We start from the raw sequence: 18,586 nt of genomic DNA, 5'->3' as shown, positions 1-18,586 counted from the left end.
GTTAATTTATCTTATTTTGCATTAACATTGAATGTAAAAAAATATCCCTCTTACAAATCAATGATATTGATGTTTAAAAGGCCTCAGTTATTATTTTATGTGCAAATTTACGAAGAAAAAAAATTGCATTAATATTGCAAGGCAATCATCACATTTACAGTACTTTGTGGTTGATAAAAAGACACGGTATTAAATTTACCATACAAATTTTATAATTAAGCATCAGCTGTTATTTGAAGATATTGTATTAAATAAGGACATTTCGGTTGAATATCTTGGGTTCTTTGCTATTATGTGAAAAGAAATCATTTTGACATTACAGTGTTTATTACTTCTATGCCTATATATTTATATATAGATAAGAGAGGGTGATTAATTACAAAATTTAGTTTATTACCCCCGGTAGGTATACTCAGAACTCCTTTAAAAGGAGACTATTTTAAGAGGGAGATTTCTTTTTTTTTATAAAAATAACAAGGTTTCCAAAGTCTTTACACTTCACATAAAAATAGCATATACCAAAAACTGGCATATACCAAAAACTGCCTTTCAAAAAATAGACCTATGCCACAGGTACTTCATTCTTACCTTGTTAAATTTTAGAGGATTCTTAAACAAGGAGACTTATGATAGAAAATAATACTTTGGTTTTTTTTGGTAGGCTAAAGTGTTGGTAGCTGAGCAGACTGAGAAAGACATTGATCAGACCAGGAGTCAGTACATTCCTGTGGCAGTTAATACTCAGATCCTGTTCTTCTGTGTGTCAGATATGGGCAACATTGATCCTATGTACCAGTATTCTCTGGAATGGTTTGTTACCATATTCCTTGGTGGAATATCACAGGCAGAACGAGCAGGTGAGTTAACCCCCTTGTTTAATCTTTTATGTAAAGATCATGAATGGTTTGTTACCATATTGGCCACAGACCACAATTAATTCCTCTATCAGTTCTTTATAACCTTTTGCATCATTAAAAAAATTGCACCATGCACTTTTGTCCAATTTTTTGTGTGTGTAATGTATTGTCCTAGTCCAAATATATATCCGAAATTCAGAAAGATTGAAGCAATCACTTTTACAAATTTAGCCAATACACATCCATACCCCTATTGACAAGTCAAGAGATGTTCCGAAAACTGTAAATATCACCTTTTTGCACTTGACCTAATCACTCATTCCATATCAAAATCAGTTAAAATACAACCTCCAAAAATTTATTTGACCTCTCTTCTTTCATTTCCACCCAAAAAGATTTAAGGAATGAGTGAGGAAAGGAAAGAAAAAAAATTAAGGAAAAATACACTCTAATTAAAAGGAACTATATTCGTGGACAACGAAAAGCGGGGTCATTAATTGTGGTCTTGGGCCTATTAGGGGCCTAAAACTTGACCAATTCTAATAAAACTTGGCATGATTCAAGCTTAGTATATTATAAAACAGGTTACAAAGTTTCAAAGCCATATGATACCAAATAAAAAAAATGTAGCATATTTTATATCTGAATTTTGGATGCTGAATTGTGGCGTTGAATTAGAACAATTAAAACTATCAAATTTGAGCTTCTAAAAACCAAAAGATACCAAAACTAACACTTTTTAATGTCTCTATGTATAAGTTAACATCTATTTAAAGCAACAGAAAGCATATTTCATGTATCAGACTTATGCAAAATGGCCAGAAGTTAATTTTATATGAGCCTGTGCCAAAAAATAGAGGTTTTCAATTAGGATGAGGCCTTATATCAAATGTAATATTTTTCACTTACCACAATTTTCTGAAGTTGTTAAGTTATCAAACAAACTTTAACAGGTTATAAATGTACTTTTGATGGAAATATAAGTTTCAAATAGCATAACGCATGTGGATAAAATGGTCTTTAGCAATGTTATGCTTAAAAAAACAGATTGCCAGTTTAGGCCGTTCCCCACATTTGCATATTTAAAAGCATATAAATGATATGGGAGATGGAGATAAACTTCTTTTTGCTAAAATCTGTGCTCAGATATGATAAAACATGGAGCCTGGATGTAACAAGACTGTCACTTTCAACTATATATGCAGACAGTATGGTCTGATGCAAAGTTTATTAACTTTACTGTTTAAAAACTGAATGAAATGTCAGCCTCAAAAGGCCAATATTTATACCACTAGCTATCCAACAGAAGAAAGTAAAGGTAGTCTGTGAAACAGAAATGGTTAAGCAACCAGTAATAAGTGTTTTTGATGTAGGTTCAGTGCAATCTGTTTTGGAATACAACTTTTAAGTGCATAGAACTTCACATTTCACCTGCTGCGTACACTGACCGTTAGACTTAGACTATTAAAACAGCACATTTTGCACTCTTTTTATGTTTTTATCTACTTTTTTTTGTGTTCAGAGTTCACAAATAAGTTAAACAACTGAAATAAATACCACAAACACAAATAGATGTCAGAAAAAAACTGTCAGAGAGAAATTAAGGTGGCTCGGCCCTTTAACAGTGCGCATATTTCAACGCATGTTTCTTACGACGAGTGCCTTGGGAACGGTCGCTTTTAGGGGTCTTCTCAAAAATAGCTTTGACGACCTTGGAACGCGGGCGTGTATGAAAGCACCCTTGACGATGTAAACAAATGTCGAAATGATGCAAAACGTTCTTCAAAACAGGAAATATGTTCGATCAGAAATTCAGAGTGCTTTCTTCATTTTTCGCATAAAAGTTAAAAAGGACAGAAATATACATGAATATAACATTAAAAAAAAAAAAAAGAATATATAAATACTGACAAAGTCACGGCACATGTATGACGTCGACGGTATTTGGTGCCGCTTCGCAAAGCCCAAAACGCATTCTCATCTTACACGGTCGCCTCTTGGGTCCGTTCGTACCATATTTTAAATTCACTTAAATACCGGTTGAATTAAATGATGTCTTGGAGATTTATTTTTGAAAATGTTTTGCCAATGACGCAATGATTAACTGTAAACAAATGTTAGCGATGTAAACAACTTCATGTCATCGTACAGCTTTCAAAAACAGGTAAACTTGCATAGGCGGATACGGGGGGGGGGGGGTTGCTGGGGCCCCCCTTTCGTGGGAAAAATTCGATTATATAGGGAATCATTGAAGCATGACTAGAGCGCCCCCCCCCCCCCTTTTAGGAAAAGTTCTGGATCCGCCACTGACTTGTGACCCGTATCAGAGACATATATGTGTATATATGTCTCTGCCCGTATAGTATGCTTTAAAAGCATCGGGGCGGGTTTATTTTCAAGCTATTATAATCCGTTTGGTGTTTTATAACAGTTTGTTTCTGTCATAAATCTATTTAAAACTTGAAATATCTTTATTTCCAAGTATTTTTTGGAGTTTATTCCCGAGTATGCGACATATTTTTCCACAGCAAAATTTTGATAATTATAGAATATTTTTTATTTTCCCAAAAACAAATTTGAACATGCCAATTTTCTAACAGACTTAATACTTGACAGGCACACCTAACATTTAAAAGATTTGTTTACCTGCACGAAAATCATTTGAATTTTTTTCTCGTATCACAATTCCATGATTTCCGGAACACTAGACTAAGTCTTATAATCTAAGACCTCGGGGCCAATGTTTTCTATCTACATAATACTTCTTAACTTCAATATGTTGAAGATTACAAGAAGGCACATACTAGGGAAACAAATTAACTAAACATATTTACATTAATTTCAAAAAGCATTTTTTTTTTTTTTTTAATTTTTTTGTATATAGATAAAAACATGGTTTGGTTTAGCAGTACATATGTGGTTTTGCACCAGACTTAAAAGCTTCTAAGTCTGGGCTGCAGGCTACTTGGTATGGTAGGGAATTCCACAACCTTATTGTTCTAGGAAAAAATGAATATAAATGATAGTTTGTGGGAGAGAATGGCTGTATAAATTTATGTTTTCTATTGTTATGATACTTTTCTTCTATTACTTATTTTGCTGAATTGTTATTTTGTTGATTTGCAATTTTCTGTTGTATCTATCAATATGTCAACCGAGTTCATATTAAAAAAAAAAGAGAAATATCAGCATTAAAACTAAAATAATTGAATCAGAGCACTGAGTGTTATTAAAATAGACTAATGGATCCAGCAACTTATTTCACTAAAATGATTATTTGTTTTCCTGAAGAAATAAAACGACACTTCAATAATTTGCTGTTTTCCGCCTTTTCATGAAGATGAAAATTGGTCAATCGGGGTGGATCCAGCCATTTTAAAAGGGGGTTTCCAACCCAGGACAACAAGAGGGTGTTCCAACTATATTTCCCCATATCGTATATAAATAATGTTAAAACAGTATAGTTTATTAAAAAAAAAGTTATAATAACCATCTATAAGTATCAAAATAATTCATATATAACATCTAAAAAAAAAACAAAAAAAAAACCATGGACGATACGTCTTTACAAAGTATGGCCGTTTTTGTACTATGGCCGTTTCATCTTTTCAGGGTATGGCCGTTTCATCCTATGGACGTCATGGCAGTATGGCCGTTACGTCCTGCATCGATCATCGATCTATGCGTTATGATAAAAGGAGATAATGTTTTTTTTTATTTATAATATTGAATTTTGTGGATAGTTGTTTCAATCATACCACATCTGCTTATTTTCATATCGTGTGGTTAACATAGAAATATGACTAATCTGACAGATGATCCCTTGATTATACAGGGTGTTCAAACAGCTGGATATATACATACGAAGCCTCGTAGGGTAAAAAGCGGGAATTTTGAATTGCCTATACATGCACCAAGCATAATTGTCCATTCATTTTCTTATGGCAGTCCATATATCTAGCTCCTCTTACTTTGCATAACTTTCATAATTGATACTTATCTGCATGTTCTCATCCGTATTATGCTTGAAATATTTGCCAGTGATCATTCAGTATGCAAATTAAATTTTCATTATGTGCAATCATATAAGAAAACGTAATTTCTGGGACTTTTATTTGTTTGACTATGTGGTATATCAGTTTATAGTAATTGTTGAAGTCCCTACGGGAACATAATTGTTATCTTCTCTGTAAATTGGTCTCTGGTGAAGAGTTGCCTCATAAACAATGATACCCCATCTTCCTATTTTTATACCCTATGCAACGAAGTTGCGCAGGGTATAACGTTTTTGACCCGTCCGTCCGTCCGTCCATCAGCCAGTCTATCTGTCCTGTTTCTTTTCATCACAACTCCTCTCAAACCGACCAACAAAATTTCATGAAAACTTTTTAGATAATAAGGACATACTATGCAGATGTGCATATCGACAGGAAATTACGAGTCAAATTTGTTCTAGGAGTTATGCCCCTTTGAACTTATTTGCTTCAATATACTACTGCATGTTTGTCCTTGCAACTCCTCTCAAACCGCACAATAGAATTTTATGAAACCTTTTTAGATAAGGACATACTATTTTGATGTACACATTTTTTTTTTCTAGGAGTAAGGCCCCTTTGAACTTATTTGCTTCAATATACTACTGCAACAGTTTGTCATTGCAACTCCTCTCAAACCGCAAAACAGAATTTCATGAAACCTTTTTAGATAATAAGGACATACTATGTAGATGTGCATATCGACAGGAAATTATCGTGATTCAATTTTTTTTTCTTATACCATTTTTTTTCTTAGTTATTTTATATCTCCAGTGGCAATGTGGGGACTGACTGCCAAAGCGGGCCGGCTTCAGTTATTCACAATATAATCAACCAATGAGCCTGCACCCTATGTCGGACTCTGTAACAATCACCCCATCAACCAAATATTTTGAAACATATTTAGAATTCAATAAACAGACAAGTCCATGAAAATGAGGTTAAGTTCAGATAAACCCTGCAAGACAGACATATTTGTTTTTCATTCATTATTTTTTACATAAATCACCCATTAGTTTTCTCATTTGAAATGTTTTAAATTGTTCATTTGTCATTTCGAAGCCTTTAAAACCAACTATGCAGAACAGGTTTTACTCATTGTTGAAGTCCATATGGTGACCTACATGTATAGTTATTTCTGTGTTATTTGGTCTCTTAGCTTGTGTCTCATTTACAATCATATCACATCCTCTTATTTGATATTTTAATTTGTTATAATACATTTAATAATCTTTTCATACACCAAATATACATGAAGATGACCTATTTATTTCACAATATAGCATATTAAAAGAGGATTGCTAGACAGAATTGTAAATTATTACACGCAATAGTTTATCTACTACATGTACCTTTTAGTATTTATTATTTTTGAGTATATGTCCGACATGTTGACGACGGACAGCCAATGGTATACCATAATATGTCCCGAAAACGGGCGTAAAAAAAAGCCTCAACTAAATCAAATTTTTGAAACGTGATTGATTTTATTCCTCTAATATCTATGAGATCAAATTTATAAAAAATTTATTAATATAATTAATTTCAATGTACTAGTATACATGTAAGAATTGTTGCCATTTATACATCATGTACATGTACAATCATTTGCTGATCACTCAGCTCTATATTTTCATGATTTTTATTCTCCTTCACTGTTTTTTTTATAAGACTCATATATATGATCTGTATTCATCATTGGGACAGGTAGCAATATATATAGGTGAAGTAGGTCCTTTTGATTGGATTTTTTTAAAGGATTTTGACAGCACTAAAGCATATACATGTAGTTCCAATTTTTAGTTGATCTTAGCTCCTTAAGTGGATTGTGGCAACACATATTGCATATATACATGTAGAATGTTGTTCTTAAGTTTCAGCACTTTACGCATAGTTTCCGGTTGCAAGACTAGAATATGATACTGGCTTCTCATGAAATTCTGTCAGAACTTTGCCAATAGTTTCCAAGTAAAGTTGAACATTCCAAGATCACTCCTTCCATTTGCAATGTACATGTACAAATGTACTTGCAGCCTGAAATTAAATATCAGAGTAATTCTGTCAGAAAATCAACAATTATTGACATTCAAAAGCATATAGATGTAGACTAGTTCATTATGGGTAATGTGTCCAAGGGACACAGATGAGCAACCGCTTGCATATAAAGAATGAAAAGAGTGACACCACCCAAATTTGTATTTGATCTGAGTGTTGCAGTAAGCATGCATATAAGTTTCAGAACATTTGGATGAAGCAAACTTGTGTTAAAGAAAGGAACAAAAATTCAGCATTTTTTTAATTTTGTAAAGAGGCATATCTCTAGAACAGTAAAAGCGACCCCACCAAAAATTCAAACTTCATGTTTGTTTGTTTGTAGTATCATATATATATATGCATTAATTGTGTATTAGTTTCATAACATTGGTAGAGGCAAACTGAATTTGGAGAACAGAATCCAAATTTGGGAGGTACATGCAAGTTTGATAAGACTGACAATGCAAGGGTAACCTTAAAAGAAGTAGAATGGTATAAATAATTATGTGTTTATTTGATAAGTTCCGTTTTCATGTGTTTTTGTTTTCCCTTGAGAACACATAAAATATTTTTTTATAATTTAATTTGGTTGAATATATATCGAATTTCTGAACCGAAAATAATGAAAATGAGACATAAAAAAATATAGCCAAAAAATAAACCTGTGATAATTGGTACCAGGATGCTAAAAATCAATCCAAAATATTTAAAAAAAAAAAATCTAGTTTTATATACAATATACATGAACAGCTAAAAATCTCAAGTGACAAATACTTATGGCCACACTCTGTACATGTTTAACCCTGATACTTCTATTACTTGACCTAAAGACATTTTTGTATACCTAACAGAATTAGGGGGGGGGGGGGGGGGGGGTTAATGGTAAACAAATTGTGATTGATCAAGACGAATCCTTCAATAAGGTGTAGGGTTTATCATTTACAAATTAGGCCAATTATTTCATATTCTCAAGAAAATAAACAAATCAATCAAACCCCTTGAGGACCTTAATTGAAGGGTGGACAGGGGTAAGGAGACAGGGGAATGAGGGATCAGAGAAAAGGGGGTATCTTGGAAATATATTTTGTCATTTTTATTTTGTCTTGGAGCAAGGAGATGGAAGTATTGAAGTAAAAAAAAGGGGGGAGGGGATTTTAGGGTAGAAAGGGAAGGGAAATATAGTTAAGGAGTAGAAACTGTTCCGAGGGAAGTTATGGGGTACCCCACATACATATGACCCTGACTTGGCTACGAAATTAGATATTACAAATGATGATTTAAAAAGACTAATTCATTGACACTAACGGTAGCGTAATAATGACAGTTCAATTGTAGTGCTTCATATCTAGATGTCATCCCTTCCTCTTCGGCCGTTTGCACACGGATATTTTTCAAAACTGGCCAGACATGTTTACAACTTGTAAAGGGTAAAATAAACACATAAATAAGATACCAGCTATAACGATCTATAACATTAAACATGGAACAGAAATTGAGCCGGTGCAAGGTTTCAGCCGCAGTGATTTTCAACAGTAGCGAGTATTTTGAGACAACCCCCAAGTTTGTATTTTTCGTTATACTGATAACATTTGACTGCCTAATATATCGAAATCTATGTTTTCTTGTGTAATAACTCTACCTTCATCGTTGTATATTCGCCACAATGTCTGTTATGCATGTACATGGTCGTATTCATCAATATAGTATGCTGCTCGGCAATGGCGACCTTGAAATTCCTCTGGTCCGATAATGGCGCCAAATTAGAGGGAAGCAACTCGCGCCAGACAAAATTACCGTATTTCACCAAAATAATCAAAATTTCGCTTTTTGATAACAAACAGTAATACGATAACCACATTTATATTCAGTCATCGTTCATTGATATAATTACAAACATTATTTTATTAAAGCCATCAATAAAGAATTCACAATTAAGTAATTAATGGAGTCCATTGAAATCAGACCTTATGGGGTAGAGGGGTTAAACAAAAGCTCGTAACTTTTTTAAAAGCCTGGTGACCCCCATTTTATTTTATCTAAAAATGTTCGAAAAGTTCATAGCTTTGACATATCTGTTTTTAAAAAAAATCTACCGGGGAAATTTTACGAAAAATCGATTAAACCAATATTTTTTGCCTTAAACTGAAATTAGAAAATGCAAAATTTAGACATTAATCTGAAAATAAAAGGATTTTTAAGTCAAAAACAACCAAGGCAAAGGTTTACATTTCAAATTCTAATGTTTTTTCACATAAAAATCATACTGACTTGGTTTTAAAAGTCTTTGAATTTGATGTAACCGTTATTGTTGAAAGGGTGGGCATGTTTGGAAATAGGGTCAAAATCGCACATTTCGCTTCAATTTGAGGGGAAAACGAGCCTGGTGACCCCCTTTTTTCTTTGCATTTTTGGATTCAGCATAAAAAGATCTACAAAATATGTGAAAATAAAAAAATTCTACCGGGGGTCCTTATTGGGGTGAGCCACCTTAAGCATGCTGTTTTTGAAAAAATAGTGAAAAAAGTGAAAAAGCTACATTTTAGGCATTTAACCTGAAAAGTGACTTTTTCACAAAATTTCTATCAAATGAAAGTGAAAATCATTTCTTCTCATATAGTTTGACAAATCAATACCAATAGATCATTCAGAAAAGATGCCAAAGTAAAAATTCTAAATTTGCTGAAATGCACCTCTTAGGCCACAGACCACAATTAATTCCTCTATCAGTTCTTTATAACCTTTTGCATCATTAAAAAAATTGCACCATGCACTTTTGTCCAATTTTTTGTGTGTGTAATGTATTGTCCTAGTCCAAATATATATCCGAAATTCAGAAAGATTGAAGCAATCACTTTTACAAATTTAGCCAATACACATCCATACCCCTATTGACAAGTCAAGAGATGTTCCGAAAACTGTAAATATCACCTTTTTGCACTTGACCTAATCACTCATTCCATATCAAAATCAGTTAAAATACAACCTCCAAAAATTTATTTGACCTCTCTTCTTTCATTTCCACCCAAAAAGATTTAAGGAATGAGTGAGGAAAGGAAAGAAAAAAAATTAAGGAAAAATACACTCTAATTAAAAGGAACTATATTCGTGGACAACGAAAAGCGGGGTCATTAATTGTGGTCTTGGGCCTATTCCTTGGTGAAATATCACATGCAGAACAATCAGGTGAGTCATCTCCCTTGTTCAATCTTTTATGTATTGGTCAGGAATGCATTTATAGCACAGAGATGATTCTATTCCACTATTGTTACTATGATATGGATTTGCCTTTGACAGAGTTTTATAAGATATACTGTGGATTGGTTTATTTCCATAGTTACCAATTTTCATGAATTGGCGTTGATATTTGATTTTTCATGGTTTTTGCCAAAGTCAGCGTACAAGCCTTAAAAGAAAATTAGTACTTTATTGATCATATAGATTGGGGGTCTGTCTTTATCCACAAAGTACATGTCCCACTTAGGGGCATTATGTTTTTCAATATTTGTGTCCGTTCGTCTGTCGGTCTGTCCTGCCTCAGGTTAAAGTTTTTGGTGAAGGTTGTTTTTGATAAAGTTTACCCCAATTTCACTGTCCACTGAACATAGAAAATGATAGGGCATCTGTGTACTATGGACTCATTCTTGTTGTTATCATCTTTTATTACAAAAAAAATCTCTGACATAAGCTGGAGGTTTAAGTTTGCTGGATAATTAATTGATTGCAAAAGAATAAAGGGGGTGGCAAAAAATATGTTTTCTTTCTTTCAACAATTAAGTTTTGATGCAAGTAACATTTTACATATTTTATTTTCCTTTTTCAGATAACCTTCAACAGCGTGTGTTAAACATCAACAACTATTTCACATTCAGTCTGTATTCCAATGTCTGCAGATCTTTGTTTGAGAAGGACAAACTTCTCTTTGCTTTCTTGTTATGTACCAGAATGAAAATGTATCGAGCAGAAATAAATATGGTAAGAATTTCAAACTATCAAAAAAACAACTTAAAAAAGACATATTTATATTTTCAGTAAAGTACCAATCTAAGAGTATTCACAGTTACTCACAGTTACAATTACAACTAATAGATAAGTCTTATGCTCCTATACTAAAAAAATGACTAGTTCTGAAGAATGTTAAATTTGTACATCTACTAGCATGAAAACTCTTTATGACTTATAAACTTGTCTATATATACAATGAAAAGTTGCTGAAACCATTTGCTTTTAGCTGGAACCAAACTTTATGCCTTGACTTAAGTTGCACATCAACTTTATTGTTTTAAATATATAAGATATAAAGTTGGAAAAAAAAATCATTCAGTATTTAGTTTATGTGGAACACCAAAATTACCAGATTTTCTTAAAATTGGATAAAACTTGACTATTTTCTTCGCAGGATGAGTGGCGTTTTATGTTAGCTGGAGGCACACATGTTATGAAAGAAACACCTAATCCTGCCCCAGAGTGGATATCAGGAAGATCATGGATAGATATTACCACCACACAGGTCCTTGACAAATTTGCCAAGTTTTCTGAAGATTTTAAAAACAATTTGGATGGATACAAGAGAATCTTTGACAGTACAATACCACACAAGTAATTGTTTTGTAGTATATTTATTTTAGGACACATCAAATTTATTGATAGTTTATTTTAAGATTTAACTCACCAAATTTTTGCAGATGGACTAATAATTTCAAAAAATTATGACAAAACAGAATAATTTTACTATCTTTTAAGAAATTGTATCAAGGTACCCAAGCTACCTTGAAATTTGGGAAGAGTAAAGAATTCTATTCTATTTGCCTGGAAACTAATTTTCAGGAGAATGATTTGAAATCAAGTTCTTTCCATTACACAATTTACATGATATAGACTTTCATTTAAAAACTAGGATGTATTAAAAAAACATAAAAAAATAAATAAATTTAAAGATGAAATTTTCAGAAAAATAACTGTATGATGCTATACACTGATTCAACATTAGGCAATGACCAATAAATATACATGTATAATGCAAAAAGTCTCATTAACTAAATTCCATCTTACTTCTTTCAGGGAAGAGCTGCCAGGTACTTGGAAAGATGACTTTGATGATTTCCAGAAAATGATAGTTTTGAAGTGTTTGAGACCTGACAAAATAACTGATGCTATGCAGGACTATGTCACCAAATATCTTGGACAAAGATTTATTGAGCCTCAGGCAGCTGATTTAGACCTTGTCTTTAAAGATTCCGCTCCAACAATTCCACTGATTTTTGTCTTGTCTGCTGGAACAGATCCTGCTGCAGATCTTTATAAATTTGCTGACAAGTTGAGATTCTCTAAGAAATTGAATGCCATTTCCTTAGGTCAAGGTCAGGTGAGTAGTTAGCTTCAGACCTGAAAATTACAGTATTTTAAGTTTTATTTTCATAGAAATAGTACGATGTAAAATGGTTCAACATTGAGCTCAATATATTGTATACACACTTGACTTTTGTTGAACATTGTATGCTAACCTCTAGATATAATCTGGTTTTATGTGTAGTTGTGATGCTGTATAATTCTTTATACCAAACTTTTTCTTTTAGTCTTACATAAACTTGAAATTTTCAGAATAATTGTATGTATTTAAAGTAGACTTTAGTATTGAACTGTATTTGATAAGACAAAATTTCAGAAACTACCACCAGCCTCTAAATTTTAACTAAGATGCCTTCTGAACTCCCCCCTCCCCCCTTTACACAATAATATGAACCCCCAAATTAAAATTTTCATATGTGATATTAAATTACAGGGACCCAGAGCAGAAGCTATGATGAGAAGTGCCATGGAGAGAGGGAAATGGGTATTTTTCCAGAATTGTCACTTGGCACCAAGCTTTATGCCAACGATGGAAAGACTGGTTGAACAGATTGATCCTGATAAGGTTAGCTAAGTCTGATCATTTTTATGCCCCACCTACTATAGTAGAGGGGCATTATGTTTTCTGGTCTGTGGGTCTGTTCGTCCGTCCATCTGTTCGTCCCGCTTCAGGTTAAAGCTTTTGGTCAAGGTAGTTTTTAATGAAGTCCAATCAACTTGAAACTTAGTACACATGTTCCCTATGATATGATCTTTTTAATTTTAATGCCAAATTAGAGTTGTTACCCCAATTTCACAGTCCACTGAACATAGAAAATGTTAGTGCAAGTGGGGCATCCGTGGCATACTTGGGACACATTCTTGGTTTTTTTTTTTCGTTGATGAAGATATTTCCCCCATTTTGCTTTCTTCACAAATAGAGTTAAAGAAGATGTTTAGCATCTTTTAAAGAATAGATAAGGCCAGCAAGTAAGCATGCTTGTGGAGATTTTATTATGTTTAATTTTGTATCTATTCATGTATTTGGGAATTTGAACAGTTAAATATATTTCCATTATTTAAGATAACATTGATTTTGCACACTCAATTTAATTTTCCTTCTTTAGTCTTAACTTTTGATTTATAATTTCCAATAATTTTTGCTGTCAATTTTAGGTACACAGAGATTTCCGTTTATGGTTGACCAGTATGCCTAGCAAGGTATTCCCTGTCTTCATCCTTCAGAATGGATCTAAGATGACAGTAGAGCCACCGAGAGGAATTAAAGCCAACTTGCTGAAATCTTATACAAGCTTCACTGATGATTTCCTCAACTCGTGTGAAAACAGGGTAAAAAAATCTTTTTTTTTAAAAACTAAGATTTTTGAAATACGAAGACTTCTTTTTTGATCTGACATATTAACAAGTGAATTATTGCATGAAACTTACCGATCTGAAAACAGAAATTGAACATAGTCAGGTTAGAAATAAAAGATTTGAAACATTTTGACAATTTTTAGCATTGTAAATTTAGAAATTTGTGCTTGCATTTCTTTTAGTTGTTGAACAATGGACAAAAATGTGAGATTAATTATTATTGTTGTGATTTCTGGATATGCATTCTACAAACGATATTATCAAGTTATAATTTAATTTTGGATGTAACGCGTCTTCTGATTGGCTGAAGTTATTTTATTATCAGCCCATAGACATAATTTAGTCATGTGACCGTAACTTCATCAACATTTTTTCATGGTTTTCTACGGTTTAAAATGGAATTTAGAATTAAATTATAAGAAATGACTGTAATATTTTTTCTGTCTATTCGAAATAACATAAAAAATGTGTGCACACTGTTAAATATTCCGATACGTGCGTTATTCAGTGTGTACCAAATTTTTAATGTCATTTCTTCATAGACAGAAAAAATATTACAGTCATTCCTTAAATAATTTTAGCAATAATAAAAATCATCACAAATATTCTGAAATTACAGTACCATATTTGATTTTGGAGAATCCAAAAACATCTGCATGAAGAACATTTAAAAAAATAAAATTGTTTGCAATACATGCTTCACTCTCAAACAGCAATATTTTCATTTTTCAGCATGCTGAATTTAAAACCCTGTTATTGTCCCTCTGTCTTTTCCATGGAGTACTAATAGAAAGAAGAAAGTTTGGTGCTTTGGGATTCAACATTCCGTATGAGTTTACTGATGGTGATCTACGTATTTGTGTCAGTCAGTTGAAAATGTTCTTACAAGAATACAAGGACATACCACTTAAGGTAGGTGTCTCGCTGTGTTGAAGACCTACAAGAATACAAGGACATACCACTTAAGGTAGGTGTCTCGCTGTGTTGAAGAGCTGTTTGTAGCTTCTGCTCAATCAATTGAAAATGTTCTTACAAGAATACAAGGACATACCACTTAAGGTAGGTGTCTCGCTGTGTTGAAGACCTGTTGGTAGCTTCTGGACTTTGGTCGGGTAGTTATATCTGTGACACATTTCCTATTTCCATTTTCAATATTGTTCATAAAATGTAACAAATCTCCATACATAAATGTGTCAGTTGTGTAATGTTATGTTTAGCATACATTAACTTTTATGGTTTGGATGCCTTCAATATTCTACTGAAATCAGAAGGAAAAGGTAACTAAAGTAAAATAATCTTCAAGTTCAGAGATTGTCGTTGGTTCGTGTCTGTCAGTTTTTTTTTTGAAATTGTTTTGAGATAAATTATGCTGTTAGTTTTCTCAATTTAATTGTTTCGTTTTTTTCATGTCAGGGCATTTGATAGCCGACCATAAGGTACAGATTTTTCTCATTTTTGAAGGCTGTAAGATTGCCTATAATTGCTAACATCCACTCATTTAAATTTTGGTGGATAGTTGTCTCATTGGCAATCATATAAAATAGAAGAACATGTAGTTTGAGTGCCAAAAAGACAACTCTATATCCAAGTCATAATTTGTAAAAGTAAACCATTAAAGGTAAAAGTACTGTCTTCATATTTTTATATTGAAGCAAACTTTATCTGAGGTCAATATTTTTTTTCTCTCCAGGTATTGAGATATACAGGAGGACACATCAATTATGGAGGCAGAGTAACTGACGACTGGGACAGACGATGCATGATGAGTGTCTTAGCCGATTTCTACTGCATGGAAGTGATCAACGAGGACCATAAGTATTCTGAGTCAGGAGTTTATCACCAGATCCCCACGACCAATGACCATAATGTAATTATGTGATGCATGAAATGTACACAGTAGATGTACTAAACTTCGGTACACTGTACCGGGGTTGTACATAAGTAGCTGTACTCATTCTTACTTCTAGTAGCCATGTATCACGGTTATCTTATGGACATGGGTGTGAGAGAGATCAACCATTGCGTTGATGTTGTGTGTTGTGTTGCTTTATGTTTTGCTACGCTAAAATTTCGTTAATGGAGATTCCAGCTTTTAATAGAAGAAACTTATTTCTTGTCAATAATTAGACTTAAATTAGTTAATAGTAAAAGTTCCTGTTCTTCTTTAAAGTCAACTAATTTTAGTGTGAAGTCAGAAGACCAATACAGTTTTTTAATTTTACAAGTTTAAATTTTACATCAAACTTTTCAGCAGAAGCTTTAGAATTCAAATGAAAAGAAACTGCAAAAGTTTATCTTAGAAATATGCAGCAAATCTTGTTGGATTATATAATTTTTTTTTTACATTTAAAAAACGATATTTTGTACTCTGTTTTGATTTAAGTAAGGAATTTGTTTATAATTTAAAACAAAAAGCGATTCTTTAGAGAAATGTTTGTGTGTAGATGTGTGTCTGCTTTTATTTAATTTCTTGATGTTGGTCAGTTTCAACAGATAAATATATTTCATATTTGAAGGGAGATAACTCTGTAGGGCTAAATCAATGAAGAATTTTTTATCATTTTTTTTTAGGGGGGGGGGGAAGACTTGTGGGAATTAAGCTGTGAAATTTTTAAATTTGTAATTGAAATAAAAAAAAAAACATAGATTGTTTGCATGTTTTTGCTTGTTAACTTTTTAGAAAAAGTTATGATCTACGAAATTTACCAACATCAATATTGCTATTGCTGTCTGCTGTATACTAACATTTTCAGATTTCATTTACTTTTAAACTGTCTTCAGACTTTTAGCATTAGAAATTATATAGAATACTGTACTATAGACTATAGCCTTCTGATAAATAACGCTTATTAGATATCTATATTCACTCTATATTATACAGACATAGAGATTGTAAAGAAAGTTCTTAAATGCATTTCACTATCATTCACTTTAGAATGTATCCGTATCTATGGAAATCACTAGGTGTTTTCTTCAAGATAGAATATTGTTTCTATACAATATTGATTTTGATTAGTTGTTAGATTGACATATATTATAATAAGCTAGTGTAGTTATAATGGTAGTTTTCAGAATCGAAAAAAAGAAAGACTTCTTTCTGTAAATATTAGTTTAATACCAAGCAAATTTTCTGTTTCTAAAAAGGCCTTGTTTTTTTCTAGTGGTCTTATGAAGTTCATCTATAGTAGTAAGTTACTAGTCTGTCATTAAATCCAACTACCGATGACCTAATTGAATAGAATTGCCAAGGGGGATGGTTCTCTGTGGGCACTCTGTCTATCACCACCATAAAAAGTTTGCGGCATATAGAAAAGTGTGCCTGTAAGAGGTTTAAACACTGACAGTCATTTGATCATTCTATTCTGCAACTCACTTTGAAATCTGACAAATATTCAATTTGACAGAGAAAAAAATTATTGGAAATTGGTGAACAGTAAAGTGTAACTTACAATGGAAAGGGGGGTTCGCAACCACCTTTTTAGCTCACCTGGCCCAAAGGGCCAAGTGAGCTTTTCTCATCACTTGGCGTCCGGCGTCCGTCGTTAGCTTTTACAAAAATCTTCTCCTCTGAAACTACTGGGCCAATTTTTACCAAACTTGGCCACAATCATTATTAGGGTATCTAGTTTAAAAATTGTGTCCGGTGACCCTGCCAACCAACCAAGATGGCCGCCATGGCTAAAAATAGAACATAGGGGTAAAATGCAGTTTTTGGCTTATAACTCAAAAACCAAAGCATTTAGAGCAAATCTGACATGGGGGTAATATTGTTCATCAGGTCAAGATCTATCTGCCCTGAAATTTTCAGATAAATCGGACATTCCCTTGTTGGGTTACTTCCCCTGAAATGGTAATTTTAAGGAAATTTTGCTGTTTTTGGTTATTATCTTGAATATTATCATAGATAGAGGTAAGCTGTAAACAGCAAAAATGTTCAGTAAAGTAAGATCTACAAATAAGTCAACAGGACCAAAATGGTCTGTTGACCCCTTTAGGAGTAATTGCCCTTTATAGTCAATTTTTAACCATTTTTCGTAAATCTTGGTCATCTTTTACAAAAATCTTCTCCTCTGAAACTACTGGGCCAAATTAAACCAAACTTGACCACAATCATCATTGGGGTATGTAGTTAAAAAAATGTGTCCGGTGAACTGGCCAGCCAACCAAGATGGCCGCCATGGCTAAAAATAGAACATAGGGGTAAAATGCAGTTTTTGGCTTATCACTCAAAAACCAAAGCATTTAGAGCAAATCTGTCATCAGGTAAAATTGTTTATCAGGTCAAGATCTATCTGCCCTGAAATTTTGAGATGAATTGGACAACCCATTGATAGGTTGCTGCCCCTGAATTGGTAATTTTAAGGACATTTTGCTGTTTTTGGTTTTTATCTTGAATATTATTATAGATAGAGATAAACTGTAAACAGCAAAAATGTTCAGCAAAGTAAGATCTACAAATAAGTCAACAGGACCAAAATGGTCTGTTGATTTCTTTAGGAGTTATTGCCCTTTATAGTCAATTTTTAACCATTTTGTAAATCTTAGTTATCTTTTACAAAAACCTTCTCCTCTGAAACTACTGGGTCAAATTAAAACAAACTTGGCCACAATCATCATTGGGGTAATTAGTTTAAAAATTGTGTCCCGTGACCTGGCCAACCAACCAAGATGGCGGCCATGGCTAAAAATAGAACATAGGGGTGAAATGTAGATTTTGGCTTATAACTCTGAAACCGCAGCCTTTAGAGCAAATTTGACAGGGATAAAATTGTTTATCAGGTCAAGATCTATCTGCCCTGAAATTTTCAGATGAATCTGACAACCTGTTGTTGGGTTGCTGCCCCTGAATTGGTAATTTTAAGGAAATTTTGCTGTTTTTGGTTATTATCTTGAATATTATTATAGATAGATTAAACTGTAAACATCAATAATGTTAAGCAAAGTAAGATTTACAAATAA

General features: G+C 32.9%; 1 protein-coding gene and 1 long non-coding RNA gene across 7 annotated transcripts in view; one reads left to right on the top strand and one right to left on the bottom strand.

The window, feature by feature from the left end:
- The window catches only part of LOC143047425 (dynein axonemal heavy chain 1-like), a 125,123-nt gene that overhangs the window by 71,220 nt on the left and 35,317 nt on the right, over positions 1–18,586 (top strand). For all 6 annotated transcript variants that reach the window (XM_076220482.1, XM_076220483.1, XM_076220481.1 and 3 more), the window contains 8 exons: positions 662–857; positions 10,746–10,897; positions 11,322–11,521; positions 11,984–12,287; positions 12,705–12,836; positions 13,427–13,600; positions 14,360–14,539; positions 15,318–15,494. In XM_076220482.1, coding sequence (XP_076076597.1) covers positions 662–857; positions 10,746–10,897; positions 11,322–11,521; positions 11,984–12,287; positions 12,705–12,836; positions 13,427–13,600; positions 14,360–14,539; positions 15,318–15,494 — 1,515 coding nt within the window. The remainder of the gene's footprint in view (positions 1–661; positions 858–10,745; positions 10,898–11,321; positions 11,522–11,983; positions 12,288–12,704; positions 12,837–13,426; positions 13,601–14,359; positions 14,540–15,317; positions 15,495–18,586) is intronic.
- LOC143047428 (uncharacterized) lies at positions 6,357–9,413 on the bottom strand. Its single transcript, XR_012969547.1, has 2 exons — positions 8,565–9,413; positions 6,357–6,925 (listed from the first exon to the last, which is right to left on the bottom strand). It is a non-coding gene; the product is annotated as an uncharacterized LOC143047428 (long non-coding RNA).

Source organism: Mytilus galloprovincialis, chromosome 10 (assembly GCF_965363235.1).
Source record: "Mytilus galloprovincialis chromosome 10, xbMytGall1.hap1.1, whole genome shotgun sequence".
Taxonomy (NCBI): domain Eukaryota; kingdom Metazoa; phylum Mollusca; class Bivalvia; order Mytilida; family Mytilidae; genus Mytilus; species Mytilus galloprovincialis.
The sequence above is the reverse complement of the archived record's forward strand: the minus strand, read 5'-3'. Positions and strand labels throughout refer to the sequence as shown.